This window comes from Myzus persicae, unplaced genomic scaffold (assembly GCF_001856785.1).
Source record: "Myzus persicae strain clone G006 unplaced genomic scaffold, MPER_G0061.0, whole genome shotgun sequence".
Taxonomy (NCBI): Eukaryota; Metazoa; Arthropoda; class Insecta; order Hemiptera; family Aphididae; genus Myzus; species Myzus persicae.
The window spans coordinates 38,921-65,923 of NW_019104012.1; the positions used below are offsets into that span (position 1 = coordinate 38,921).

The following is a 27,003-nucleotide window of genomic DNA, read 5'->3' on the forward strand; positions in this document are numbered from 1 at the left end:
TTTGCTTTTCACCCCGTGTGCGTGTTGTTATTCGTAATATTATTAAACGATGTAATCGATTATCGGTGTATTTCTGCTGTGCCGCAGTCATTCAACGACAATGTATTTCGAATGGTTTTCGTAACGAATTCGGTATGTTTTAAAATGTCTGTAGATTAATTTTAGATTATTCTATCTATTTCTCTCTGCGCATATTATATTGGATTATATTACTATCCCATATTGTGTGTGTCTTGTTTGGTATGTCTTCGTTTTTGACTAATCGTTTATAAATATCATTAAATCGATAAACTCACACACTAGCATTTGGGTAAACAATAAATTGAGTATAATATAATTATACCATGAAAATAATTGAGTACTAGGAAACACATGTATCTGACATATTTTGTTTTCGACCATTACACCACCTCCTTGACCGTTGTAGATGATTTCCAAATAACATGGCCCCAAGTCATCCATTCCTCGAACATATCTGCCAGGTGGGATCACAATAATTAGCTAATTTTCAAAACATACCGACATTTCGAATTTCAAGTAACCAGCAATTACAGCGACGACTTAAAATATGTTTATCGATCATTATCTCCGATAATCGCCATTCGTCGAATACCAAAATACCAAATCATAATGGTCGTTTTACGATAGGGTCTAATTGAGCATTTAGGCAATCGTCCCTGAATTTGATTTTTATCTTTTTATCAACTCGAACCAATTTATGGCACCAAAGAATTAATTGGTTATAATTTATAAGTTATAACCTATACGCCTCACAAATTGTCGACCAAAGAACATGATTTGTGGCAATGCGATTCTAACATTTGCAACGCCTTGACTCTTATTTTTGTATTTTAAAAAACTAATTTATCAATAAATATAATTATATGTATACTTTTATAAAGGATCTTTTATATTATACTCAATAGTATTCAATATCCATATTATCTGCTTTTTGCAGCTGTATGAAATTCAATGTCAAACCCGAGTATTGCATTTGTTTTTATATAGTCGAATGTGATTTTTTTAGCCTGTTAAGTAGGTGGATCATCTACCAATTTAAATTAATACATTAGGTATAAATTTATGATTGTATAATAATATTCTATATTACGAACAGTATGATATTGAAATACCTAGTCATTTGGTGTAATAAAACTTGCAACATTATTATTATTTGTAAATTAATCATTTATAACTTTTAAGTAGGTAATAATAATATCAATACAGTGATCATATATACTAGCACACCAATTAGGTATAAGCAAGGGCCGAGAGTATAAGTAATTAAGTAACTATTCAAGTCTAAAAGAGGGGTGTTACTTAGGAACAAACACAGTACATTTACCAATGTGTCAGTAAACCATACCGATTCTTTGTCGTCAACAGTCAGCTGGAAAATGGTTAGGGTCTTTTCTTTGTAGCAGGTTCCAAGATTAAAAACACTTGTTTTTTGAAGGACAAACGTACAAGCTGACGAGGGTAGAATACTTCACAAAAACCTTTTTTATGAGTTCATCAATAAAATCCAACTACTCAATATTTTTTTTTTTTTTTTGTAGGAAATTTTGGTAAACATTTGAATTACGGTAGACATAAGACTCAATGTATACATACATGGTACATCTAAACCGCTATGTTATTTGGTAATCTGAAGTTGAAAAGACACTTCAAGGATATCACAAAATAAATTAGTATGTCCGATAATAAGTAATTATATGCTTACATAAGACTAAATTTGAAACCCAATCATACGCCAAATCATTTGAAAATTAAATAATAATGAGTAATGAGTAATTTAATATATTATTTAATTATTTTGAAACGATTTTATGCTCTTTATAAATCCGCTTACACTTGCATTAGGTAGGTACACCAAAAATTAGTCCCAATTCACACAGTCACACGGTCTGCCAGTCATATGTTTCAAATAAAAACTTCCTGTTCGTGTATGTGATAACTGATAATAATATTTATACCTATGTTTGTGTTAAGATGCGTAGCTGCCGGCATAAAAACCGGTATATGACAAAGTATTTTGGCGATTAAACAAAATGTTGTTACATAATTTCCGACTTATAACCACGTTTGGCAATCGGTCGATTCTACTTTCCATCGGAGACCATTCAGAAAAGCCTGGAGCTACATTAAAAATGGCATATTATTTACAATTCCGTTAAATGAATGAAAACTCAATAGTTACATACTAGTATACTACACATTACCTAAAACTTCCATCTCACAATGAACCTTGACCTCGCCCTAGTGTTAGAATTTACAATCAAATGTTAACCATTTACTATTTGTCCAGTGATCATCAGTGCTACGTAAACAATACGCTCGTATTTTTTAATGAGGCAACCGGAAAATGATCAACGAACATGTTACCAAATCTCATGATAAAAACAATTAACACGTGTTTTTATACGGATGCACAGTGAAACATTTACACCTTATATAGGTAGAATTAACCGACCTTGAAATTTCTGTTAGACAATTGATTACACTTTTATGTTGTTATATATTATACAATTTGTAGGTAGGCCTATTAACCACCGATCTCTATAAAAAAAAACAAATACTCTAAATCCTAAAAGAATCCAGTACCTACCTAATTTCTACGAACGTTTTCAAAAAAAATATTAGCGAACCTCAAATAAGATCTCAAAACACCATCAACGATTCAACGTGTATATGGTGTATTGCTTGACTATAAAATGTTATTATTTCTTACGGATATTTTAATGAATAGCCCGCGGTAACATTTACATAACAGGTCGCAAGAAAATTCACTTCCGAAATTATTTTGTTCACTGGACGCCCATCATGACGCAATTTAATTATTTAGATACGCATTGATTTTTTTGGAATTTCAGAAACAAGTTATTAAAAAAAATATTGGATGAAGATGTCCAAACACAAACTAAAAGCCCACGCACGTTTTTTGCCAAATTATACATGGGTACGATGTCGGGTGTGTCATCTGTTCGAAGAAAAATGCTAGTGCACATTCAGTGACGTCAATAATAACGACTGTTGAAGTCTCTACCGAGTACCGACAGGTTTCCATAATCATACTCCGACTCTATATTAGAAAAACGAGCAGTCGAAACTGTAACACAAATAATAAACTTGCGACAACACTTTAAAAGCAACAAGAAATTATTTGAAATAAAGAATTTCGAAAATTGATAAAATGAATAATATTTTGTAAATTTGCCAACAAAGATATTATTTGTGCATACACTTAAATAAAAATTATATTATTTATTCAAATATATGTAATATAATATGTTGGTAAGTAATAATTTTAAAATGCCAAAATACAATGTTGATTCAACGTTATTTTATTATATCATCTATCTATATACTGCCTATTATTAAATCAACGATTATATCAATAATAGTATTATAGAAAAGTTCTATAAATAATTATCACAAAATAATAATGTTCCTAAATAACATTGTTAAAGGAAAGAAAAGTCAACTCATTCAAATGACTGATTCGCAATAATAAAAATTCTTGGGAAATAAAAATGTACCCATATATCGCGAGCTATTAACCTGCCGGGACAAAGAATACATTGGAATTTTCTTTATTGTCAACGACAGCTCACCTGCGACCTGCAACAATTATTCAGTACTACAATTCGTTGATGTAACAAAATTGAACTGAGTACATAAATCGATACGCCTACCCTGAGAACAAGTTTTAGAATAGGTATAGTTAAATTGGTAACAATAATATGTCAAAATCCAATAGCCAATATTATGTCGTAAACTTAAAATCTAAACTGGACGCTGAAGTTTCAACTCTTTTCATCCCAAATTCGGTAAAAAAAAAGATTCATTATTTGCATAATAATTCTACCGAATAAATATTTTATTTAGAAAACACAACTGATATTACGTATTGCGGTTGACCACGCGTTTTTGTTTATGCATTTGTATAATAATATATGAAATGTACCTACTTTGTTTCCTTTTTATCTTGATATTAAAGTAATTTAAACTGAAAATCCGATTTAAACCACACTGCTATATAGTGAAGTGTAATTGATTTCAACTAGACCTCAAGTGGGGACACGCGGACGAACAGACCGTAATAACTATACTGCGGTTGGTATGCCTATATCCCTATATGCCTAATGCAAAAACGTAGTCGGTTACGGTTGCTTATAATTAAACAAACTACAAACAGCCCGATCAGCGTCCGTTTTTCTTACATTATCATATTTCCCGCAGCGCCGTAAGTAACTTGTAGTACCTGCGTGCCTGCTTGCCTATAGGTATTCGTATTTCGTTTGTAAAAATATTTACAGATGGGTTGGTCTGCAGCGAACTATAATAATATTATTATCGTCTTCATTTTGACGTGATGAGCCCTCTTTCATCACTCGCGTCGTCACTTTCCGTCCGTGTAAGAGGAGTTCCGGACGACCGGTGACAACGTCGTCCGGATACCCTCAGTGTACAATACATAATATGTATTAGGTACCTATACTGAAAGCCGGACACGCCCAGACAAATTTTACGCTCCATTAACGGCGGCAAACGACGATGATCGTTGTCGTAATAATAATAATAATAATATGTAATAATATCACGCGGGTGTGTGTGTGTGTGTGTGTTTGTGCGAGAAAACGTCATAATATCAACGACCTCGTTTGCTATGTAATATTATTATAGATGAGAGATGTGAGAACTGAAATCGAAAACCTATTGCGTAATGTAGACTTGCATAGTCTATTACTCTATACAGGAATAATTAACGACGAAAACGGCTTCAGGGTAAAAACGAACGCATCCATTGTTCAGGCGCGACGCGGGGGAGTTTTTTTTTCTCTCCAAAGGGTATTGCGTAAATCCCTATTCGTGCTCACTGCCATCGGTGTGTTTACTGCACATAATATATAATATAGGTATATTGGTATAATGTGTGTGTGTGTGTGTGTGTGATATACGTGGGACATAATATAAAAACGACAAAGAACCGACAACTGGAAATAAATCATAACTCATAATACTTTATAATATATATATATATATATTTATGATGAATAGAATAAATAGTTGTAGTGTATTAAAAAAAATAATGTATACGTCGTACATTAATATACGATTTTCTTGTACAGCATTATTATGATGATAATTTTTATTAACCACATATATTCTTAACAGAATTGTAAATTTTGATCTTATTGTATATCGGCTCGTTTACATAATAAAAAAATATATATTGAAACTGCTGATAACTATTTTTTGCTTATAAAAAGTGCGTCATATAATTATCCATAATACACTTGTTTGTATCATTATGTGTGCAGTATAAACATAATATATCGGTCAAAGAAACACCGCCACGGAACCTGGGTCTGTCGTATACATGATAACATTCGAACATTATATGTATAATAATGTGCGAGATAAAAGTTGTTTGATATTTCGCGCGCGCTCCTACAAAATTACAAAGTAAATAATTTCTTGTGCCCAGGGCGAATTAAATTTTTATTCAAACTCAATTATTATATAACGCGTGTAGGTTCGTACAAATGGATATTAATTTATATTATACATCAATGAGAAATGCGGTTATACAATAAATCGGTCGTATATTTAAACTCAAAGTCCCCTCTGAAACGATTTAGGTCATATATCGATGTATATAATATTATAGCCCGCGTGATTTCCCTTTTGCAACGGCCTGGATCGCGAAGCTTCAATAACATATGCGGTCGGACAATATTTTTTTTATGACGACTGGGTATTACGATTTTTTAACGATCATACGATTTTCCAATATTCTATATTATTATATACTTATCAAAAACATAAACAAATATATACGACTGGGATATAATACACCGATACCTTATATATTTTTATTGTGTATTATGTGACGGTGTTGTGCTGTTGTCATAACGTGACTAGCGATCGCATGGGAAGAACAGACTTCCCGGCGACAGGAAGCTTATAACCCCGCGCAGTATTTATACACGCGAGGAACTGCGAAAACGAAAACTACCACAGCATCCATATATCCACCGCAGACGCGACGACGTTGCACGTTCCTTGTGTGTATTTTATAGGACTACATCCGTTTCGCAAACATGGAAACGACTGGTTCCTTTTATGCTTGTGCAGCAGTCTTACCCCGCACACACACACACACACACACACGACACTACACACTCGCATTATACATAGGTTCATGGTACACAGTACACACAAACATACTGTCCGGCCTGCCGTGTTCATGTCCTTTTTACGAGCAGCGTCGCGTTGTAATTAACAGGAAACGCGGGCGAATCGCAAAAAAAAGAAAAGAAAATAGGAATAGAAATAGAAATATACGTATAACAATATAAACGTGCCAGTTGCGTATACTACCTATAATATATATATATATATATATATATATATATATCTATGGCGTTAACCTTGGAGGGTAAATCACGTACCCAAAATATATCTATATATTCTAGTACTTATGTACAGTACGTCTGTACGTATATACTATATATGATGTATATGTAATTATTCGGGCTTACAGCCAGCAGGTGCCTATATAATAATAACGATAAAAATAATAATAATCGCGCCGATACATGTACCTGTATATTATAATCCTTTCGTGATGCGTGCACGCCCGCCGAATAACAAAAAAATATATATAAACACCATTGCACTGCTCTTCCCGACGCCGTCTGAATATTATTAGATACGCAGACGTTTGAAGTTTTTATTCGTTTAACAGTCGATTTATGGCCATTTACGAATACGTAAAATTACCTACTATTATATTATACGCGCGCTGTGTGATATCCTGTCTGTTTTGCGAACGTAACTCGTTTCAAAACATTTTGAATTCTTTATTTTAGAGACTTGTCTGAAACGTATGTTTCATTTTTACCTGCATCCAAAATATTCCAATCGAGAATAATATTGTTTATGTAGTCTTTGAGTGATATAAGGTCCATTTGCTCTTAATACTGATATTGCTATACAGCCAACAACTACTTTCGTTGATAAAATAATTTTAAAAATGAATATGTTGCTTATTCATTTTTTTTTATAATGCTCCTTTATTAATTTAAGTATTATCTAATTATGTATTTTGGTAATTTAATTATTATTTAATTTCATCAATTTCATGGAAATAAACCATAAATTTAATGTATTTTTCTAATGTTATATTCGATACCACATTAAACCCGGTTGGTTGTCATAATAGCGGTAGGTACCGCGCATTTCAAATCGATTTATTTTAAAACTTGAATTATTAGTAGGCGCGAAGTTTAATAACCGTACAGCTATTATAATTATTACACCATTAGTATATAATATTATGTATGTAACATCAGTCTGTGTGTGTGTGTGTTGTATAATAAATACTGTCGAATCGAAAAACACCGACTGGATTTTAATGCGATAATGTTTAGACACGGCCGGTCAGGTTTGAATCGTTCTATCCGCATATTTTTCACTCGTATCATAGCATACGATTTATTTGTCGTGTCGTGGTTCGCGGTGTATAGCAATGGGAGTTTTGATTAAAAAGACCGCATTCGTTAACTATTCTCGACGAGTAAGCCATGTGCATAAACATTTGAAAATATAATGTTTTACCTGTATTTCGGTAAGACGTAAACGGCTGCTGCAGCACTGAGCGGGGGCCACGGTAGTGTCTCTGCGACAACCGAGACGCCACGTCCACGCGAGGCCTATGATGATGATTATTATAACGAAACCATATTACAATAAAATATAGGTACAGTTACCGGGTTACGGTGTTTGAATTAGTCGTCTATTCATATCATCACATTATATAGGTAGATAACCGTGATGCATACCTATATAATATTCACCAGGCAAGCAGGATCCGTAACACACTCACACAAGCGCGCTAACAATAATAACAGCAACAACGCGCGTTCATTAATTTACATGACGTAGGAATCCGCGCGCGTTTTCGACACACGGGTGACCCCGTTTATTATACGTCGCGGCGCCGCTGATAACCTTGTTTTCGAGCCGTGTCGATTTCGGGAACGCGTGCTCATAACGGTGCGGTCACCCCCTGTGCGCGACAGTGGCGACATGTCGTGTTGTAAAATATCAAAATAATATAATATAGATTATAAGTACGTTTTATTATTATGTCGGAAGGACTCGGAGTCGAGACCCTATAGTTGCTCGTACAAACTTAACGGCCGCTGCTCGAATTAAAACGGTTCAGATGTATAATATGTGTGTACTGAGTACAGATGATGATGATGATTATAATGATAATAATAAACGTATATATATTATCGTGTATATACATACATTCCACGAGTGCATCCCGTTGCGGAACGCCACTGAAATAAGCGTTGCGCGGACGGAAAAATCTCGACACAAACTGGTTCGCGACCCACAGGTGTTTCGCGGCTGGTGCTTGCGTATATAATATATATATAGGCATCGATATATAATACTGTAAACCGTTATATACCTCAACGTATTATATGTATTTACAGTATGCAAATATGCGACCTTTCAACGTCATCCCCCAGTCGGCCAAGGCGGCGGTGGCGGGTGGCATAAGTTATATAAAATTACTTCCAGTAACGAAGAAGTTTTTGATTCATGAGGGGAGAAGAGCTCATTATAATTTTATTTTGTCGCCTCCCCCGTAATCAACGATTCTTTTGTTTTTTCTCTGAAGATATATTGGGTTCCAGTCTACCGGTTTATAAACCTAATATATTTTATACTGTCTATAAGGAAACGCCTCCGTGGTTAATTACACAGCCGGGACGATGCGATAATATCCGATGCAATGATTATACATATGAAGTCTTCTATACTTCATCTCCGAGCAGGATATTATCACCCGATACACGCGACACGCGTTATTAACTACGTATCTATAGCTGCAGACTGCAGTGGCGCGTACTGTTGTTAGGACATCTAGGCCACGGCCCACCCCAAAATGTAATTTTCGAATTAAATCGTTAACAATGACTAATAATACAAATTGGAATAATGGTAGGTACATTATTTTTCTTACTCGGGGCGGGGGATCAATGTTTTTAAGTTTTAATCATAGTTGAAACATGATATACCGAGGTTCTCTTTGAACATCTTTGATTTTCTCATTTTATCAGGTGTGCACCCTCAGCTAACCTCCGTCTTCTTTAGCTGTAATTACCTACTACAGTCTGAAACTCTCCTTTCGGTCAATAATTTAGAGTAGCTAACAACGTTTTTTCCAACGTGCTATATAATTAGATACCTAACACGTGTACATATTTTGATATATTAGTTTGTTTACATATTTTGGTATATATTATGTGAATACGAATACAAATCAATGATAGCGTATGCGGCATACAGGTACCAACATTGCAGTCTTGTATTTAAATTATTGAATAATAAATAATAATACCTACCTTGTTGGTTTTTTCATAACTGATAAAACTTGGATAACCGTCAAAATAATATTTAATTTACGGGTGTGTAGGTAAAGAATATAAATTTTTTTATTTAAATGAGTTGTTTAAATGTTTATTTTAAGTATGTAATCGTTTTATTACATTACATAGCATATGTACGTGCATCACAATTCACACTGCACAATGTACATATATGGACGTAATAAAACTATTAAAACATAAAAGTAAAATTTTAAATTATATTTTACATTAAGTATTACTAAACTATTTATGTGTAAGCACTAAAATGTAACGTTTTTCTCGTAGTAATACCTATTACAATTAAATCAACACATTATTTTTATATTCAATCGTGTTAACAAATTTGAATAATGCATGATTATCAATAATTAATTTAATAAACAACTCTTGTACAAGAATATTATGGTTTTATCTTTTGTGACATAATTATATGTATACACCCACTTTTTGTTCAAATACAAATTATAACTTATAACCTCTATAACCAGGTGCATTGTATACAGTACTATACACAACAAAGAATTTCAACGTTAGCTTACATAAATTTCATATAAATTACTGTGATTGCCGTAATTACATTTAGAATGAATATTATTCTTGGGAAAATTTAATACACTGAAGGTATTAAACTTCACGATTAAAACATTGCAATTCCATATTACCCATGTCGGTTATAAGCATAATAATTAATAATAATACTTTGAAGGTTATTATAGATATGTATCACCAAATTGCATTGTTTTTTAGGCGTTCAGTTCGCAATGTAACTTAATGCACTGCAGTTAGCATATTTTATGAAACGATTTAGGTATATAAATATAAAGATCGTTGTAACAAGTCTGTAGACTATAGTTATACTAATCACTTGAAAACAAAACGGTTTAAATGGGTATACTATTTTTTATTTAATAGTTGTCGGGATGATGAAAGAGGATGTATTAAAATAACAAAGGTGGTATATTTTTTCAAACTCGATTCCTATATTTTCCTCTGAAATCTGTTAATTGCGATAATTACAAGTAGTTTTCCCGGCGTGAGCTAGGGAGAGGGTCTAGGAGGATCACCTTGAGAAATTATTAGAAATTTTACGGTGTTGATTACACAAGAAAATATGTTTTAAAAAAAGCGTTATATATGTTCAGCATACGGGTACGGTTCAAGGGCAATAATATATATAATATTTGTTCATGGTATACTCCATGGATTTTGCAATAAATCGTAAATACGGGAAGATATAGAGTTGGTCGGAGTTCAGACTAGGAAAACAACCCTCGATATAGTTGCGATGCTTAAAAAACGATGAAACACAATCGTCGGCCACTCGGGTGAATGTCCATACTTTAATTATTGTTTTCTAGATGTAAACGGTGGTAGACGGTGTAGCAATAAGACGCGATTCGCAAAACAATTGACGAACTAGACACGATTATTATTGTTTTATGTGTATTATAATGTATCGTCGTATTGAAAGTATGGATATATGTTATATATAATAATATTACATTGAATCAAATAATGCCCATCGCGTTGAAAAAAAAATTTACAAGTGTGTTAATAATATATTATGTAATATGTATACCTACTTATAATGTAATAACATTATAACAGTGATAGGGCCATAAGTGTTTCTAATATTATGTTGGGTTAGTAATAATAATGTAAGCGGTGTGTCGAACGATGCCTATACGCAAAGGCCGGGCCAGGAGGTTAAATGAAAATCTTTCGACAGGATGTACCTACACAAAAACCTAGGGACCATTCGAGTGTCACGTTTCTCGACGCGCCCGCCGTGTCCCAGCAGGAAGCTTGTCGGATGTATCGTGTTACTACAAATATGTACACAGTGTCCATTTGTATATTATTCGTACACAGAGGAGGGGAGGTTAGGTATCTCGCAGATTTCCAAGAACGCTCGTGCGAGAATTCTACAGGTTTTTCGGGTATATATACCTAATATGTATATACATTTTATGCGCGATAATGTCTCACGTAAACGATGAGTGGTTTAATATACAACGTGCATGTAATATGCACTCACTCGCAACTAACCGTTTAAGATCAGATAAATGTTTATATTCTGTAACTACGAGATTCTGTATAGATGTACATATATACAAATTATTCGTAAAACTTACACGTTTTCAAAGAAAAAAGAATCTCAGATGAGTAACCGCGTGCAATACAGTGATACTCTTATTATGGGGTGGGGAAGTAATGCTAGTGCAGTTTCCACCCACTACCCCATAACAGTTCATAAGGAAAAGGTGAATCTTTTTATTCCTTTAAGGTATTAAACATTTTTGTTTTATGCAAATGATATCGATTTTAAATATTGATAACGATAATATAAATGTACACTAATATTATGCAATATTAACATTTTCGATTAATTTTATGTTATTTATCGAACATGAATATAATATGTGATTAAATAACTTTAATTCTGAATATTATAAAAATTGAATGTTCAGTTCTTAAACAGAAAATTGCTATACTTCAATATTAAAATTTTAATTAAACAAACAATTTAAACCAGAAACAGGCGATGAATTCCTATTGGAAAATGAGAACATTTTCAGTTTTTAGAATTATTGTACTCCTTATTTATAAGTAATTATTTTCACTCGTGTACGTCGAATGTCGAAATAAAAGGGTTTTTGATATCTTCAAAATGTTGAGTTTAAACTCTAAGGAATATTCAGTACCTGATTAAAGATGAAAAAAAATTATATGTGCTGTATTATCAGAGATTTTTGACTTTGGCCTAACCCCCCGGGGAGCTAATTATATTTCTGCGGGCGTCCTTGTACCCACATTTTTCTTTCGATACATCACAAAACGTCATAACTTACCATTTTCAGGGCCCACTATATCCTATTGTTAAATACTGTAAATAATTAGTATAATGTTAATACTTATTTTCATAATACAAGTAGGTACATAGTCAATACATACTAGTTGTTCATACACCATACACCATACATCATAATACTTTCTTAGCCGCTTTTGTAATCTTATTATATTTACATATATATTTACCTATATACTACCGAAATACCGATTACGATTTAAGTATATTACATGAATACGGTTCTTCTTCGATAATAGAACGATAGTCGTTAACTTGCCAGTACGGCGTACTGAGTATACGCTCTGCCTACTTACTGGCAGCATATATTTACTGCGATGTAATATTATATCGAGCTTGCCACAAACATTCAAAGTAGACAAACACCATCGGTCTAATCGTATGAATTGCATTTTATCGCATTGTGTTAAAATTACTCTCGTCCGTTTGTGAATTATACCAGTTTATAGGGTACGGTAGATTTATTGCTCGTATACATGTGAGAATGGCGCGCGGGTATACGAACACTGTACATACTACCTATAATATAGTATATAATGTGGCTGCAGCTACAGAGGGCCTATAACAACGGTTCAACATAAGGAGAATTAATTGTAAATTGTGTGATTTATCAACGAAAAAATAATAATAATAGTATTATAATAATGTGCAGACGATCTAACCTTCAGAAGTAATTACGATGCCTAGTTCTTGTTTTGCAATATGCAAATGCCTGTGCAGTTTATTATAATATTTCTCCCCGCGTGTTTCACCGTTTTCTTTTGCCGTTTGACACGTCTCCTTAATATATAATTTCCAATTTCCACCATCAATGGACGATATATAGGTATCGACGCTCTGCGCACAATAGTACGACATGTAATAATAATAACACTACGTATAGTTCACGGTCGATATGAGACGATATATCATATTATATAGTTAGTTTGGTTCTCTATGATCACCTACATTATACATATTGTGTACCTACATATATATTAATATAATATCCAACGAAGGTCATCGTCTCTTAATACATTTACATTTTTGTTCAATACAGGTACAGAGACTGACTCAATACGAAACGTATTTCCAAAGTTTATTGGACGAGACCAGACCGGAACATGGAAGAGGCGCCGAGTACCACGATCTGTGCATGGCAAGCAGCGCCGTCAAACAAGTGAGTTTTTATTATTATTATTATTTCGAGTATTTTTTTTCCTATCATTATTTTCATTCAATCGCCCTCGTCCGTAGGCGTAGTCCTGACTACGTTTTCGTCGAATATCGTATACAATCGATGCCGCCAATGAGTAGGTCTTGCTGATAAACAAACTGCATCGGTTATTGTCCACACCGCACTTATTATAATCCGTATATATCATATACGTACGGGGGAGACCCACTTTCTTCGGTCCGTTCAGCATGACACAAAGAAGCATATCACTTTTTCTCTCGCCTACTATATTGTAAATAATAATAAAAATATATATATATATCTTTTTCGGTCGTGTACATAATTGTCGCTCATTGTGTAGACCTTTGAACCGATAATAATATACGCTTGCGTTTCTTTAATAAAAACGACCCACTTGTACCTATTTCATTTTTTCGATATCCACCACAATGGGAGCTGTCTGAAACGGATCTGCTGTGCACCGCGTATAAAATATAACATATCGTTTATTTTTTTAAATCTCCATTGATGAATAGCGGTGGTGTTCGCTGTAGTATAATAGTACCTACGTTATAAACATATATATTAAGTGTGTGTGTCTACATTGAACGTGCATGTATTCCTACGGTTTCGCCATCGCTCCAATTTAAACAATATAATATAATTAATTATCATTAAAACACCGCTCGCTCGCCAAACGATCATAGTTGTATACGACTTTATATAGGTGTGAATGACACCGATTGCCGCGGCCAAAACCACACCCAAAACCGATACGATAAATCGCACTAGACCGGCTGCATATATAATACACTTATGCACACACTCACACACACACACACACACTAATAATATATTAATATATAGTACGTGTAGTACGACCTACCTATGTAACGGATTTGTACGGGGGCTAAATGTGCCAAGGTAGAGACACACCGGTGCGCGTACCGGTCCAGTGAAATGGTAGAATGACCATATTGGTCTTGTGCCCCCGCGCGTGTTTCACCACTTTGCAATTCATATCTGCGAAGAGGCGTTGAGATTAGACTTCAGCGAGAATATAAGCATAATTTTAACGAATTAGCGATTTTTAGAAAATTACTCTTTTGAACACTTTTTTCCCGATTAAAAAACGATTTGCAATCCTGTTTTATCGTTTGCCTCTATTTTAAGATGACATGCCACGCGGGTAAATATTATACGTTTTTTGTATGATAATATTATAACATTGTTCACTATGTATGTGTACAATATTATAATTATCATTTATCTGCACGAATACCATATAATTGCAGATCACACTATTAAAAGTTGTACGGACCGTTTAACTTGCGGTGACAGCTATGTTTATCGTTAGCATAAAATCTATCTTTCGCCTTATCGTAGATGTAGGTAGGTTTAGGTGTATACGAACTATATTAATATTATGTATTTATTGTAACCGCTTTTATTCGCGTCCCATCCAATTCATATTTATCGACACTACGAAATCGCTAAGAAAACACCTCAAGACCGTGTAATATTTCCAATATTATATTACTTGAGTAGTTGAGTGTATATACAAATCATAAGTCATATACTGAATGTATATATATAATTTATATTACACATATAATGTAACATACGTTCGTGTTATTATAATCTTCGTTTATAATATTTATCTTCTTACGCGAAATATCTATGACAAACGGTGTTAATATCTCTACTTACTATTATTTGCATACAATGAATTGCATGTATAAAAAATGTATATATAATGTATGTTATATCAAGTATATGTATTACAGCGATAAAACTTGAACGCAGAGTTGTCAGGTTGTCGCGACGCTCTCAAATTTCTATTTGTACTTAAAACAAAAATATTTCAAATGCGCAATAATAATATAAATATATAGATGTATAGATACCTATGTTTCTTTAAAGTGACGCGTACGCATTTTGAACGGAAAACTATCATCAACACAGGTTATACTTTTCGGCAATAGATATATTATGCCCGTCGGCTTTTAGTCAACTTAAAAAATCGTCAAGCGGGCACCCGTACTGTATATATATTATTACAGTCTATTAATTGTGTTATTTACACTTTTGGATCGCTTTAACACCATTTATGCATATACATATGAAAGTTTGCTCCTGGCGACGAAATATTATGTGTATAGGATTATGTGTATAGGTATATAGTGCTCTATTTAATGGGACTAACAATCGCGATTGAATTCCATTTTGTTAATTTCACTTCTAATTAAATTCGTGTTAAAAATGTCATTGTTTATACACTATGAATCAAATATGCTGTTTGGAATACAAATTTAATAAATATAATATTGCAAATATTTGTCGTTATTTATGAGTATATTTTTTTTTTACAGACAGTAAAACGTACTCACGAGCAAAGCGATTTGGAACGAATTCAAGATGTTTTCCCAAACGATTTCCTCAGATTATACGACAAAGAAGCCCTCACAATGGTAAGCTTAACAATTTTGCAATACAAACGATCGAAATAAGATATTAGATGTGTATACTTATTATAGAACAATGACACTTTTGTAGTTTTGTCAACAACTTTCTATTTGCTGTTTAATATTTAAACTAATGACGATATCAATTGCATCATTATGTAATGTTTGTATCTGATAAGACGTTTTAACTACCAACTGTCATAGATGTACGCTTTATTTTACTTTATATTATTCTAAGTTATAACTCATATTAATTCGGAATTTTTTTTAGTCTACTTAGATAATTGTAATGTTTTTTTCTCGTTGTTTAGAAGATGAAAGGATTGATTCGGAAGAGAGGAGGAACCGGTACAGCTGCTCTAAGGAGAGCTCTGTCGTCGAAATCGCTACGATCGGAGTCGCCCCCTTCGACTCCCAACAAAATCCAAAACGATAGCCCGAGGAAGTTTATAATGGAAACTCCCGTCCAATTCGTTAATGTAAATAATAACAATTATTATATAATATAAAATACATATTGTATTTTATTATAGTCGTATTTATATAATATTATAGTCTAAACTGCATAACACATAAATGCAATACTAAATAATGTTATCCTATTGTGTATTGGTGTAGGGTGTGCATTGTCAGGAACGTCATTTATTTTTATTCAACGACCTGTTGCTGGTGGCCAAAGCGAAATCCGGTAGTAACTTTAAACTTAAGGACAAGGTCAGGATATCGGAGATTTGGCTCAACGAATCGCCGGCGGTAATCGACGAAGTTGCCGAAATTCCCAAGTCTTCGGACACGTCTTTCGTCATCGGATGGCCGACCACAAACTATGTGGCAGTGTTCAGGTTAGTACCTATTTTCGTATGCATCGTATGCGTTATAACTGGTCTCTTCGTCGGGTGTCCATGATTATTTTACTGCTGTGTTTACTTGGGATGTGGTCCCTCAGCGGGGGACGTACTCGGGTCTTTATCATTAGTGCAAGAGGGTCTTTGAACCGACCACATTGTACGACAACGGTCCAAAATATATGTAATCTGTTCTCTTCTATAAGCGCATCGACAAATAATAATCATAATATGCTCATCACCAGAACTCACTGGGACAAACGGTATTGTATATCGGAAAAGGAGGTTCGCTAACGGTACACATACATAATATAGTAAAGTGTATATACACACGTATAGGTTGCCGACATAAACGCAGCTCTTAATTAGACAAAAAACGGCCTATTGTTATACCCACGGGTATATATTATTGTATGCTCATAGCTATATGATCATTATACGATGAACAATAATTTTTATTAAATTGTGTATAGGTCACGGATGACGTCATAATAAAATATCGAGTAGGTGCCTATACCTACCTATATACAGTATATACATCCATATAGTATTATTCCTACTAGTATATACTGACATACTGTATAGTATAGGTAGTACCTACACGTAAATTATACTTAATACTATGTTCATGCTTGCTATTCAATAATGTTACGGTACATAAATTTCATATACTAGCAATTTAAATTTCGTTTGAAACAATATAATGCGTAACATAATAAGTTGTCACCCATCAAAAATCTGCAAACAAAAATGTATGTTTGTATACTACTTGTATACAAATATTTTATGTTTATATACTAATATGTTAATAACAAATACGCCTTTGTTTTCATGGGCAATCATGGTGATAATTTGTCTAAGCCGCTATGCATTCCCAGAATACCTATATAGTTATTGGTTACGATTCTTCATTCAAATTTTTGATAACATGTATCTCAATTACTAGTTCACTATAGTTTCGCCATTAGTTAACTGTGGACATGGTATAGGCAGAAACATCCCTTCACCTCTTATACTAATATTTCATATTGCCAATGTAGCTAATGAAATTGAATAAGTATCTGGTGGTTTATAAAAATTAACCTATCGCGACTATCCGAGTAATCAAGATTTAGCGCAATTTCGTGTTGTTTCCAAATAAAATTGTAATAATTAAGTCGTAATTAAGATCTGATTACAAAATAAAATCTTATTTTATTCTTAAAAAAAATTCTTTTAAAATATCGTAAACTGTCGAATAGTCAACAACAACAAAATTAACACATAAAATAAAATTATCGCCCATGTCGTTTGCATTTCTTGCGTGTTTAATTATACTAAGGTCGCGTCCTTGACAATTGGTCGCAATATATAATAATAATGACATATAATTGTGTGAAATTTTCACAGGGAACAAGCGTATAGGTCGAGCTTTTGAAGTGTACATCACTCATACATGGTTTTTTTAATTGTTCAAAAAAATAATAACAGGAAACGAATAAAAATAATCGTTGTAATTATTATGTTTAGAAACTTTCATCATGTTTTCATTCATTTGACTGCATGTTGTACCATAATAATATTTACGTTTGATATTTTGCAACCGCTTATACTTATATACATTTCCTATACTACTTCCATATAATATTTTATGTATAATAGCCAATAGGTATAGGTAATATTTGTTTTTATAAACTGGCCGCCAACTCATTGATAAGCGGACAGTGTATAATGTATATTATAGGTACTCTTATCTCACCTGGTATCATACATTTAAAAAATAATAATAATTTTCTCCGATCGTGGGAAATCAATAACTTGTTGTGGTCGTTGTCGTTGATACGGAACTAAAATGACCGTTTGCTCGAACGAGTTAAAAGCGGTAATTTGTCACTAACTCGCCCGAGCTTATCGACGACGATCTACGTCTGCGCAGGAATATTAATAATGGTACCTACACACACGCTAGACCGGTTGTCACAAATATTTGGCGAAATAAAATTAGGCGACCTCATAGCTGTTAGTAAGTATGATACTTTAAGGTTAAATTCGTTATGACTTACCACTTACAAATAACGTATAATAAATAGTAATTCGACAAAATCAATATTACCAGACACGTAAAGCATATTATAAGTTATAACTATTGTAGCAGAGGTCAATAAATAAATGATCTCGACGTTGAATTCTTCATAAATCATCCGCTTGTAATGTATTATATTTTATTAAAATATCCCATAACTCAATCTTAATCTACAGTGAAATAATCAATTTTTCGAATTTTCGATTCTTCTATTTTATATCGATTAGCTTGTTTCTATTAATAATACACTAATGTAAATAGAATACTTATTACTGTATAGTGTGTACCTGTTCAATAATTAATTTAATTTATTACGTACCTAGTACCTACATATATTTAGGTATATTATTTTTTTATTAAAACGTTTTTTTCTATAAATTATCAAAAACATAATTACCTGGTAGTCCCCTCTCTTATATCGTTATCTATTATGTACGTTTTGTATGATATGCACATATTGTTTGCTTAAACAATATAGGTACTATATCAGTAGGTATCTAATTTGAAGTTTGAACGCTCAGTGTTCCGAATACGTTCAAAGAAGTTTAACGTACGTGTTTCAATGCATGATTACAATTTTACGAGAAAATATGATAGTCAAATCACATCATCCAACTAATGCATTATACAGACACGGGATAAAAATTATGTTTAGGTACATAAAAAAGTTTTTCGCTTTATTTAATTTTAATTTGAGATATGATGAAAAACTTCGTTTTAAACTTTTAATACCCGGTGTGGAAAGTGGTTGGAATAGTAATGGTAGTTTTAAATACAAAAATCGCTATGGAGAAAATGATTCGTAAGTACATTTTTGTTCATCAAATAACTAATAATTATTATATTTAAACAAATCGTGTATAGTAGGTCAATTAATATTTTTACATTTTATATTAATACAAAATAAATTACTTATTAGAGTTATGATTTATGTCGAAAGAATGTATAATAGCTTTTAAAAAAAAAGTGGAATAATTTGATAAAAATATGCATACGCATTCATTCGTATTGAATTTAATTAGTATACCTATTTTAAATAATTTGATACGATAATAATTTACAATTAATGTATTTATACTTTAAGTAATTATCGTTGTTTTTAAGGCATGCTGAATTTTAGCAAACTGATTTATTTTATATAAATTATTTATTTATGCGAAGATTTAAATTGATAACATTTTCTATTTTAAACAAAAAAAAATGATGATTAAAACAAATTGCAAGAAATAAGCTCTACGTGAGTAATTTGGAAAATTAAACTATTGTCTGCGTGCGCACATAAAATGGTTAATCTCCACTCGTTCTTATCTAACAGAAATAACGTCTATTAGATATGTATAATATAATATATGGTTTAAAAAAAAATATAATATTAGCAATGAAATTATGTGTCTTAAGCGCCAGGCGCCTATACAATTCCAGAAACGCTCGTCGGTGTTGCTTATCGAATTAGGATAAAAATAATAAATATTTGTCGGATTATGTGCTTTACTTTAATATAATACGAGTACCTCCTCATCAATGGAATCTGTTTATGAAATTGTATAGCCATATAGGTAGCTTATTTATAAGTACAAAATATATATTATATAGATCTTGGATCGTTGTCATGTACAATAAATACCGCTTAGGTATATATACTCTCGTCGCATCTAGTAATATATAACTATGATAATAATTTTGTATTGTTTAATGTATTTTAATTAGTACCCAAGCTACCAGAAACTTGTGGTGGTCGAAATTGGCAGAAGAATCGCAAGAAGAAATTCGTAAAGATCCTCCGACAACCAACGTCCAAGTGTTTTACCAAGATCTCAACACTGGCATAGAATACGTGAGTGTCTACTTCCTATGTCCCGTAGCATAATAAATATTTATAAACCCAAAATAATACACACCCGAGTTTTCATTTGTGCATATTACCTTATTACAGTAAATCAGGGTTCACATTTTACTGTGTTGTGTATGGAGTTGATATGTACAATTTGTATAGATGGCGTGTTATCAATGTTTTTTGTTACCTATAATATGTACGATAGCGTTCATGACTCGGGGCAGTATAGTTGAGTAGTTCACTGCAGATTTACACACCGTCTAAACTGATGTAACCACATCTTGGTAACCAGTGGCGATCAAACGATTTTGTCATAAGGATGGATGAGACTGATTTCTTAACATACAAATTAACTAATAAAAACATAATTTAAATATTTTTCATCGATTTGTTGATTAAAAACGGGCCAAAAAGTTAATAATTTTAGCGAAATCGGGTTTTTTTATTAGTTCATCAAATATATATAATATCGTGGGGTTATATTTACAACCCCACGATGAATAGCCATTAAAGCCAAAAACTATTGAGACAACTCTATCATAAAATAATAATTACCTGAACAATTTTTGTTAATCAACATTTGAACATATTTTTTAATTAAATATTTTATCTTAGCCTAAAGCCCATTTTATAAGTACCTGCCTACAGTATTTACTTTCACTAGTTTTTTTTTTATTGATAAAAAAAAAATAATTTTGTTATAAAAAATTTTGAATAAATGTTCATATTTTATCAAATTTAAAAAAAATTATTATTATTCACATTATTTTCTTTATGAAAAAAAAAACAATAATTTGTCGTTTAATTTTTTTATAAATATTGAAATAAAAGATCGCCTACCGGTTTGACCACTCCTATTTGATATCCTAAATATATATTATATTATATTATATATTTATATGTGTTTATATATTTATAGTGCAAGACGTTTGCCATCGGACCGGACGAGAGCGCCAAAGACTGCGTAAAAATTGCATTGGATCACTTGGAGATGAGAGATGCGGACCCTAGCCAGTATCAGCTGTGGGCCAAGACGCCACGCGAAGATCCGCCTTATCCACTGTTTGGTCACGAAAAACCGTATTCCGTCAAGTTGAGTTGCCTGCGGGACGGACTTAGCGCCGAGGAAGGGTTTGACTTGGACCACTGCAACAACGTGCACGACCCGTTGGCCAGGTGTCATTTCATTTTGAGGTATGTCGTCGGAAATACACTACACAACTGACCGATTATTATGTATTTTTAGTTTTATTATTTAGTTTTGTATTATTGGTACATCTGCCCGACTACCCGTAAAATTATCCATCTCTACCGTTATCTATATTATTTTTTTTACCTACCTATGCCTATTATTATTTTATTATCGTCACTTTAAATTACGTAACATGAGAAATCCCTCGATTTTAAAAATAAACAAATATACACCGGCTACACTTATCATAAATTATTATTTAATGTTACCGACCGTGATAGCAATACAGCATAATGGTCGAGTCGTCGAACAAAGTTCGCTCTTATATGTATTATGTACGCTCGTGCAGAGTGTACCTCATACGCACGTGTGTGAAATGTGTATAGTTATTAAATATTATAACGCAAGTGTAATGTTTTCTGTTTTTTGTCGAACAATATTAGTTTTTTTCGTGTTACTTACGGTTTTTAAACATTTATTTTTTATTATTTCGTTTTAATCTCGGTTTAAGTGACAATATTTTTCTTCGTATTTGATGATAAAACAATGTTAACGATCTGTACCCAACGCAGGTGAACATATTTGTTTTTTTTTCTAATGATCGTGTACTCAGTATGCAATCAAAAATCAATATTGATAAGATGACATTTGTATTTGTTTACTGACGTTTATCGGCGGGGTTAATGTCTGCCTAATAAAAAAAAACTAAATGCACTACCTAATTAATAGCTGCAATAGTCCTGTGTTTTTCTTTCATCGAACCGAAATATATGTAAATAATTAATGTCACAATATCATGATTGTTATGTTTGCTATTTTTCAGGAGTGTAAAATCTCAAGAAAATGAAACGAACAAAAAGACGCCAAAAAAGTCTTCTAGTCGTATGAAAATTGGCCAGGTGTTTAAGAAAACTCCAACCAAAGAGAATGGAGGCAATTTGTTTGGTGTACCACTGAATAGAATTTGCGACGGAGAAAACCTTCCTAAGCCAGTGATGGTTAGTATATTATATTTACAAACTGATAGTGGTGTGTATTTAAAATATTATTTAGGAGTTTGAATTGAGTGTGACTCAAGCGTTCGTAATTGGATTGTCGACGAAACGTTTATAATACACATTTTCTCACACTATTAACTTAAAGTGTATTAATACATAATATTGATTGTTAGGTACTTCGTACCTAAAATGTGTTTGATTTTATCTTAACATAGAACAATTGTGTACCTACAAATCATATTTGGTTGCTACTAACTTTACGTCACATAATATATAAATTATAAGAAAGTTTTATTATTTATAATTTGTACACGTTTCGTCATAAAATTCGACTTTTGACATTTGAATATAATAAGGTACCTAACCAACTAGATATTTTAACCATCAATTCTTAATGGTTTTTTCACTTGGTACAAAATAATAATTAAATAACGATAAACAATAAAACTATTTTTACCAAATGTTGAAATATAATAAACAGAATTTAAACCGGTTGTTATAGCTGTAATATAATTAAATATATTATGGCGATGAATTAGTGGTTTAGTATAAATATGAATATAATACAATTTGTTTAATATAATATTATATAATCGTGTGTATAATAGTTTTGTTGTTAAATATAATAATACCTCATAAAGTACAGGTACTTAAAAATTATCGTGCAACGTTATTATAGCCTATCTATACAATCTAATAACATTTTACTTTTTAATATTTTATAGGGCATGTTACACCAAATTTTCTCCAAAGGACCGTTCACCCAGGGTATATTTAGAAAGTCCGCAAACGCCCGTTTAGTCCGCGAACTCCGCGAGAAAATGGACGTTTGTGAGGACGTTTGTTTGGAGAACGTTCCTGTGCTAGTTACCGCGGCCTTGTTCAAAGACATGCTGCGCTCGTTGCCCGACCCTTTACTGTGCACCAGCCTGTTCCCGAAATGGCGATCAGCTCTGGACTGTTCTAACCTACCCACGAAACTTTTTAGAATCAAAACGTGAGTGTGTTTTATTGATGTAACAAAACTATATAATTATTACGACGCCGGCCGTCTTCTTGTAATTAAACGTATTGAACTATGGAATAATTTATAATGATTTCCATTTTTCTCTTCCCTGCAGGATTATCGATCAGTTGCCCAGACCCAACTATCATCTACTGTGCCACTTCTTGTGCGTACTCTACCACATATCTCGGCGATCCACGCACAACCTCATGTCGGCGGCCAACCTGGGCGTGTGTGTTGGACCGTCCCTGCTGTGGTCCGACTCGCCGGCCATGTGTCCGACCGAAGACTTGCGCACCGTACCCGCACTGGTCGAAATACTCATCACCCACTGCGAACTGCTGTGTGGACCACACGTGCCGAACCTCCTGGGCGACCCACGGGATTCCGGCACCGAAGAATCTGACTGTAAGTGTGCTGCAAACATGCCAATAACTATTAACTACTGATCACGAGATGCACTTCAGGGGCGTGTATTCGACCCATTTCTTAATTTAAATAATTTATGCTCGCTTCATGTGCACATCCTCCCCTATTAGACCTTCTCGGTTTCAATGTAATATCTGTATCATGTTTTTTTCGCCGAGTTTCCAAAAGCCGACAAATAATGTCACCAATACCTACCAAAATATTAGCTAGATTATTTCATATTTTTTTTTTTTATTACTAAATACTATAAATAAATATACATAATACAAATATATAGTGAATTATAATTAGAAGTTAGACATTCGCCTAGAATACTGTGCGTGGTAGACTTCGACACGTCATATTACAACGCAGTGGAAAACTTTTTATTTTAAATATAATTGTATCGTATCTGATTTATAGCCATGAGACGGGACGACAGTTCTATAGACAGCCTGGAAGTGAGCCCGCCCCCCAGGAAGGATCAGATATCGTTGAGCCGGGACTCTGGACTGACGATGTCCGACTCACAGCTGTACACGCCAGACGAGGAGGAGAGTGGATCAACCAGCTCAAGTGGATATGACCCGGCGTTTGACCAGTCGCTCTCTGCCAAGACCGCCGTGTCCGCCACTGCCGTACCATCGATGCCGGGTGAATACGTGCGCGTGTATCCTGGTTGGGAGGAGAGGAAAAACGCCAACTTCCAGCGGCAGGCCTGGTTCCGACAGCGATCCAAGCGTTTAACAGCCGCGGCCAGCAAGGAGGCGGTCCGCCGAAGTGCTTCCGAAGAGTCCGTATTGGATGGAAGCGTGCCGCCGCCCACACCGCCCCGTCGCAGCAAGCCCGTCCAAATGTCCGGCAACAACAACAACAATAACAGCAGCAACATCAACAACAACAACCGGATATCTCTGGCCCCGCAACAGGACCAATACCGGAAAATGACTCCGGCTGACTACTACGATGTAGTGATCAAGTCGGAAGTAGTTGTCGAGTCGCTGCACCCGAACAACTACAACACTGAACTGACCATCAAACCCGTACTACAGCCGGTGACGCCTTACCGCAAGGACGAGTCGCAGACGGCCGCTCCAGTCCGGAGGTCGGCCGAGGTGGTCGACCGTAGGCGATATCTTCAGCAACAGCAGCACCATCAACAGCAACACCAGCAACAGCAACCGCACCACCAGCAACAGTTGACCGCGGCGACTACGGGCACCGCCACCACCACCTCAACCGCCACTACCACCACCACCACCACCACAAACGTCGCTGCCACTACTCCGGCGGAAAACTGTTGCGACGGAGAAAACGAAGAGGACTCGAGCACCCTGTCCGACGAAGACTGTACGCCGCACGTGTCCCGGAGCAACAGCCGCGGAAATGAGGTGGCTGCGGACTCGCTTAAGCTCAGGCAACATCAACCGCTCCAGCCACCGGTTGCGCACGCGGATGGCACTGTCCGGCTCCGCGGCCGGTTGAAGCGCAAAGAGGAGAAGGCCGCCGTAGCCGCTGCCAGGTCCCGGTCCTTGCCACCGCCTCCGCCGTATCGGCCCCCGCCACCAGCCAACCGCCGTGCTCCCATCACCTCGTATTACCTGGGCGAGTGCAGTCAGGCTCAGCAGCAGCGATTCGTCGTCACCAGGACATACGCTGACGAGGAGTCTTACGTCTGATGTACTGATGTACATGTCTCGGCCCTCCCTTTTTGAATTAATATTTGATGATAATATGTACATCTTAGGATGTCTCCTACGTCCCGCCATCCCTCTTTAGAGTTGCAGTATTTGTCAGTCCATGCGTTTTGTATATATTATTATTATTATTATTATTATTATTATTATTAATTATTATTTTTTATTTGTATTATTATAATATATACACTTGACAATATAAAGTATAAAACTACTTAAGTTACCTGTCAACTTGAAAACAAAGATGGGCGCTTGGATGCTATTGCTGTTTTTTTTTTTTTTTTACAATAAAATGTTCCTGATTGATATACATTATTATTATTATATTTTAAGTCCATATACGAGCTTGAGTATTTTTTTACATTGTCTAGTACTGAAAGTACATTAATTTTAATTTCTTTTTTTTATTTACATATACATTATACGTATGATAAGTGAAATATTTTCAAAGTGCTCATTGAAATGATCAAATAATCTTATGTTAAGAATTTCACAAGTACAAATGTCGTATCCACACACAAAATACCAGTGTCGTTAAACTACGATAACATATTATGTTAATACCTTCAAAATGTCAAAATTAAAAATTCTATACTTATTACTATGATTAAGTAGATTATAATAACATTCTGAAGCACTGTGATTTAAGTTATGTACAGTACCGTATTATTATAAAGTTATAATTTATGTTTCGATTTAATAATTTATCTTACCGCATAAGACTAAAAAAAAATGTATCCATGCACACTATACCGAAGTAACAATTAATTTTTTATGAAAACCTATTATACAATGTATTTAAAATTAGTATATAAAATTACTGAATTTGTGCATCGATAAAGACACAAATATTTTATTTTTTACCCTGCGTAATTATATATTATATATATAATTATGACAAATTTTATAAACTATATTTTATGATGTAACATTTAAATGTTAAATCGTTAAGTTTTGTAAGTGTTTATTTATTTTTGTTTGTACATTTTCATTGGTTTTTATTAAACATTATTAAT

General features: G+C 33.8%; 1 protein-coding gene across 2 annotated transcripts; it reads left to right on the plus strand.

Moving 5' to 3' along the window:
* LOC111037568 (rho GTPase-activating protein 20-like) lies at positions 1–26,720 on the plus strand. Of its 2 annotated transcripts, XM_022320220.1 has the most exons (11): positions 1–132; positions 13,364–13,483; positions 15,853–15,951; positions 16,257–16,424; positions 16,564–16,787; positions 20,560–20,686; positions 21,606–21,880; positions 22,702–22,876; positions 23,602–23,873; positions 23,998–24,290; positions 24,714–26,720. In XM_022320220.1, exons 1-11 carry the CDS (start codon positions 112–114, stop codon positions 25,967–25,969), a joined length of 3,030 nt encoding a protein of 1,009 aa, XP_022175912.1. In that variant the 5' UTR covers positions 1–111; the 3' UTR covers positions 25,970–26,720. The 2 variants fall into 2 exon arrangements, with proteins under 2 accessions (XP_022175912.1, XP_022175913.1); XM_022320221.1 differs by lacking the exons at positions 1–132; positions 13,364–13,483; positions 15,853–15,951; positions 16,257–16,424; positions 16,564–16,787 and adding an exon at positions 19,270–19,654.
* Positions 26,721–27,003: the final 283 nt, after the last annotated feature.

What these genes read in the sequence shown, in the direction of transcription:
- LOC111037568 (XM_022320220.1), top strand. Translation starts at nt 112, where the DNA reads ATGGTTTTCGTAACGAATTCG. An exon ending in CAAGCAGCGCCGTCAAACAA is followed by an intron (nt 13,484 to 15,852) that starts GTGAGTTTTTAT and finishes TTTTTTTTACAG; the next exon opens with ACAGTAAAACGTACTCACGA. An exon ending in AAACTTTTTAGAATCAAAAC is followed by an intron (nt 23,874 to 23,997) that starts GTGAGTGTGTTT and finishes TCTTCCCTGCAG; the next exon opens with GATTATCGATCAGTTGCCCA.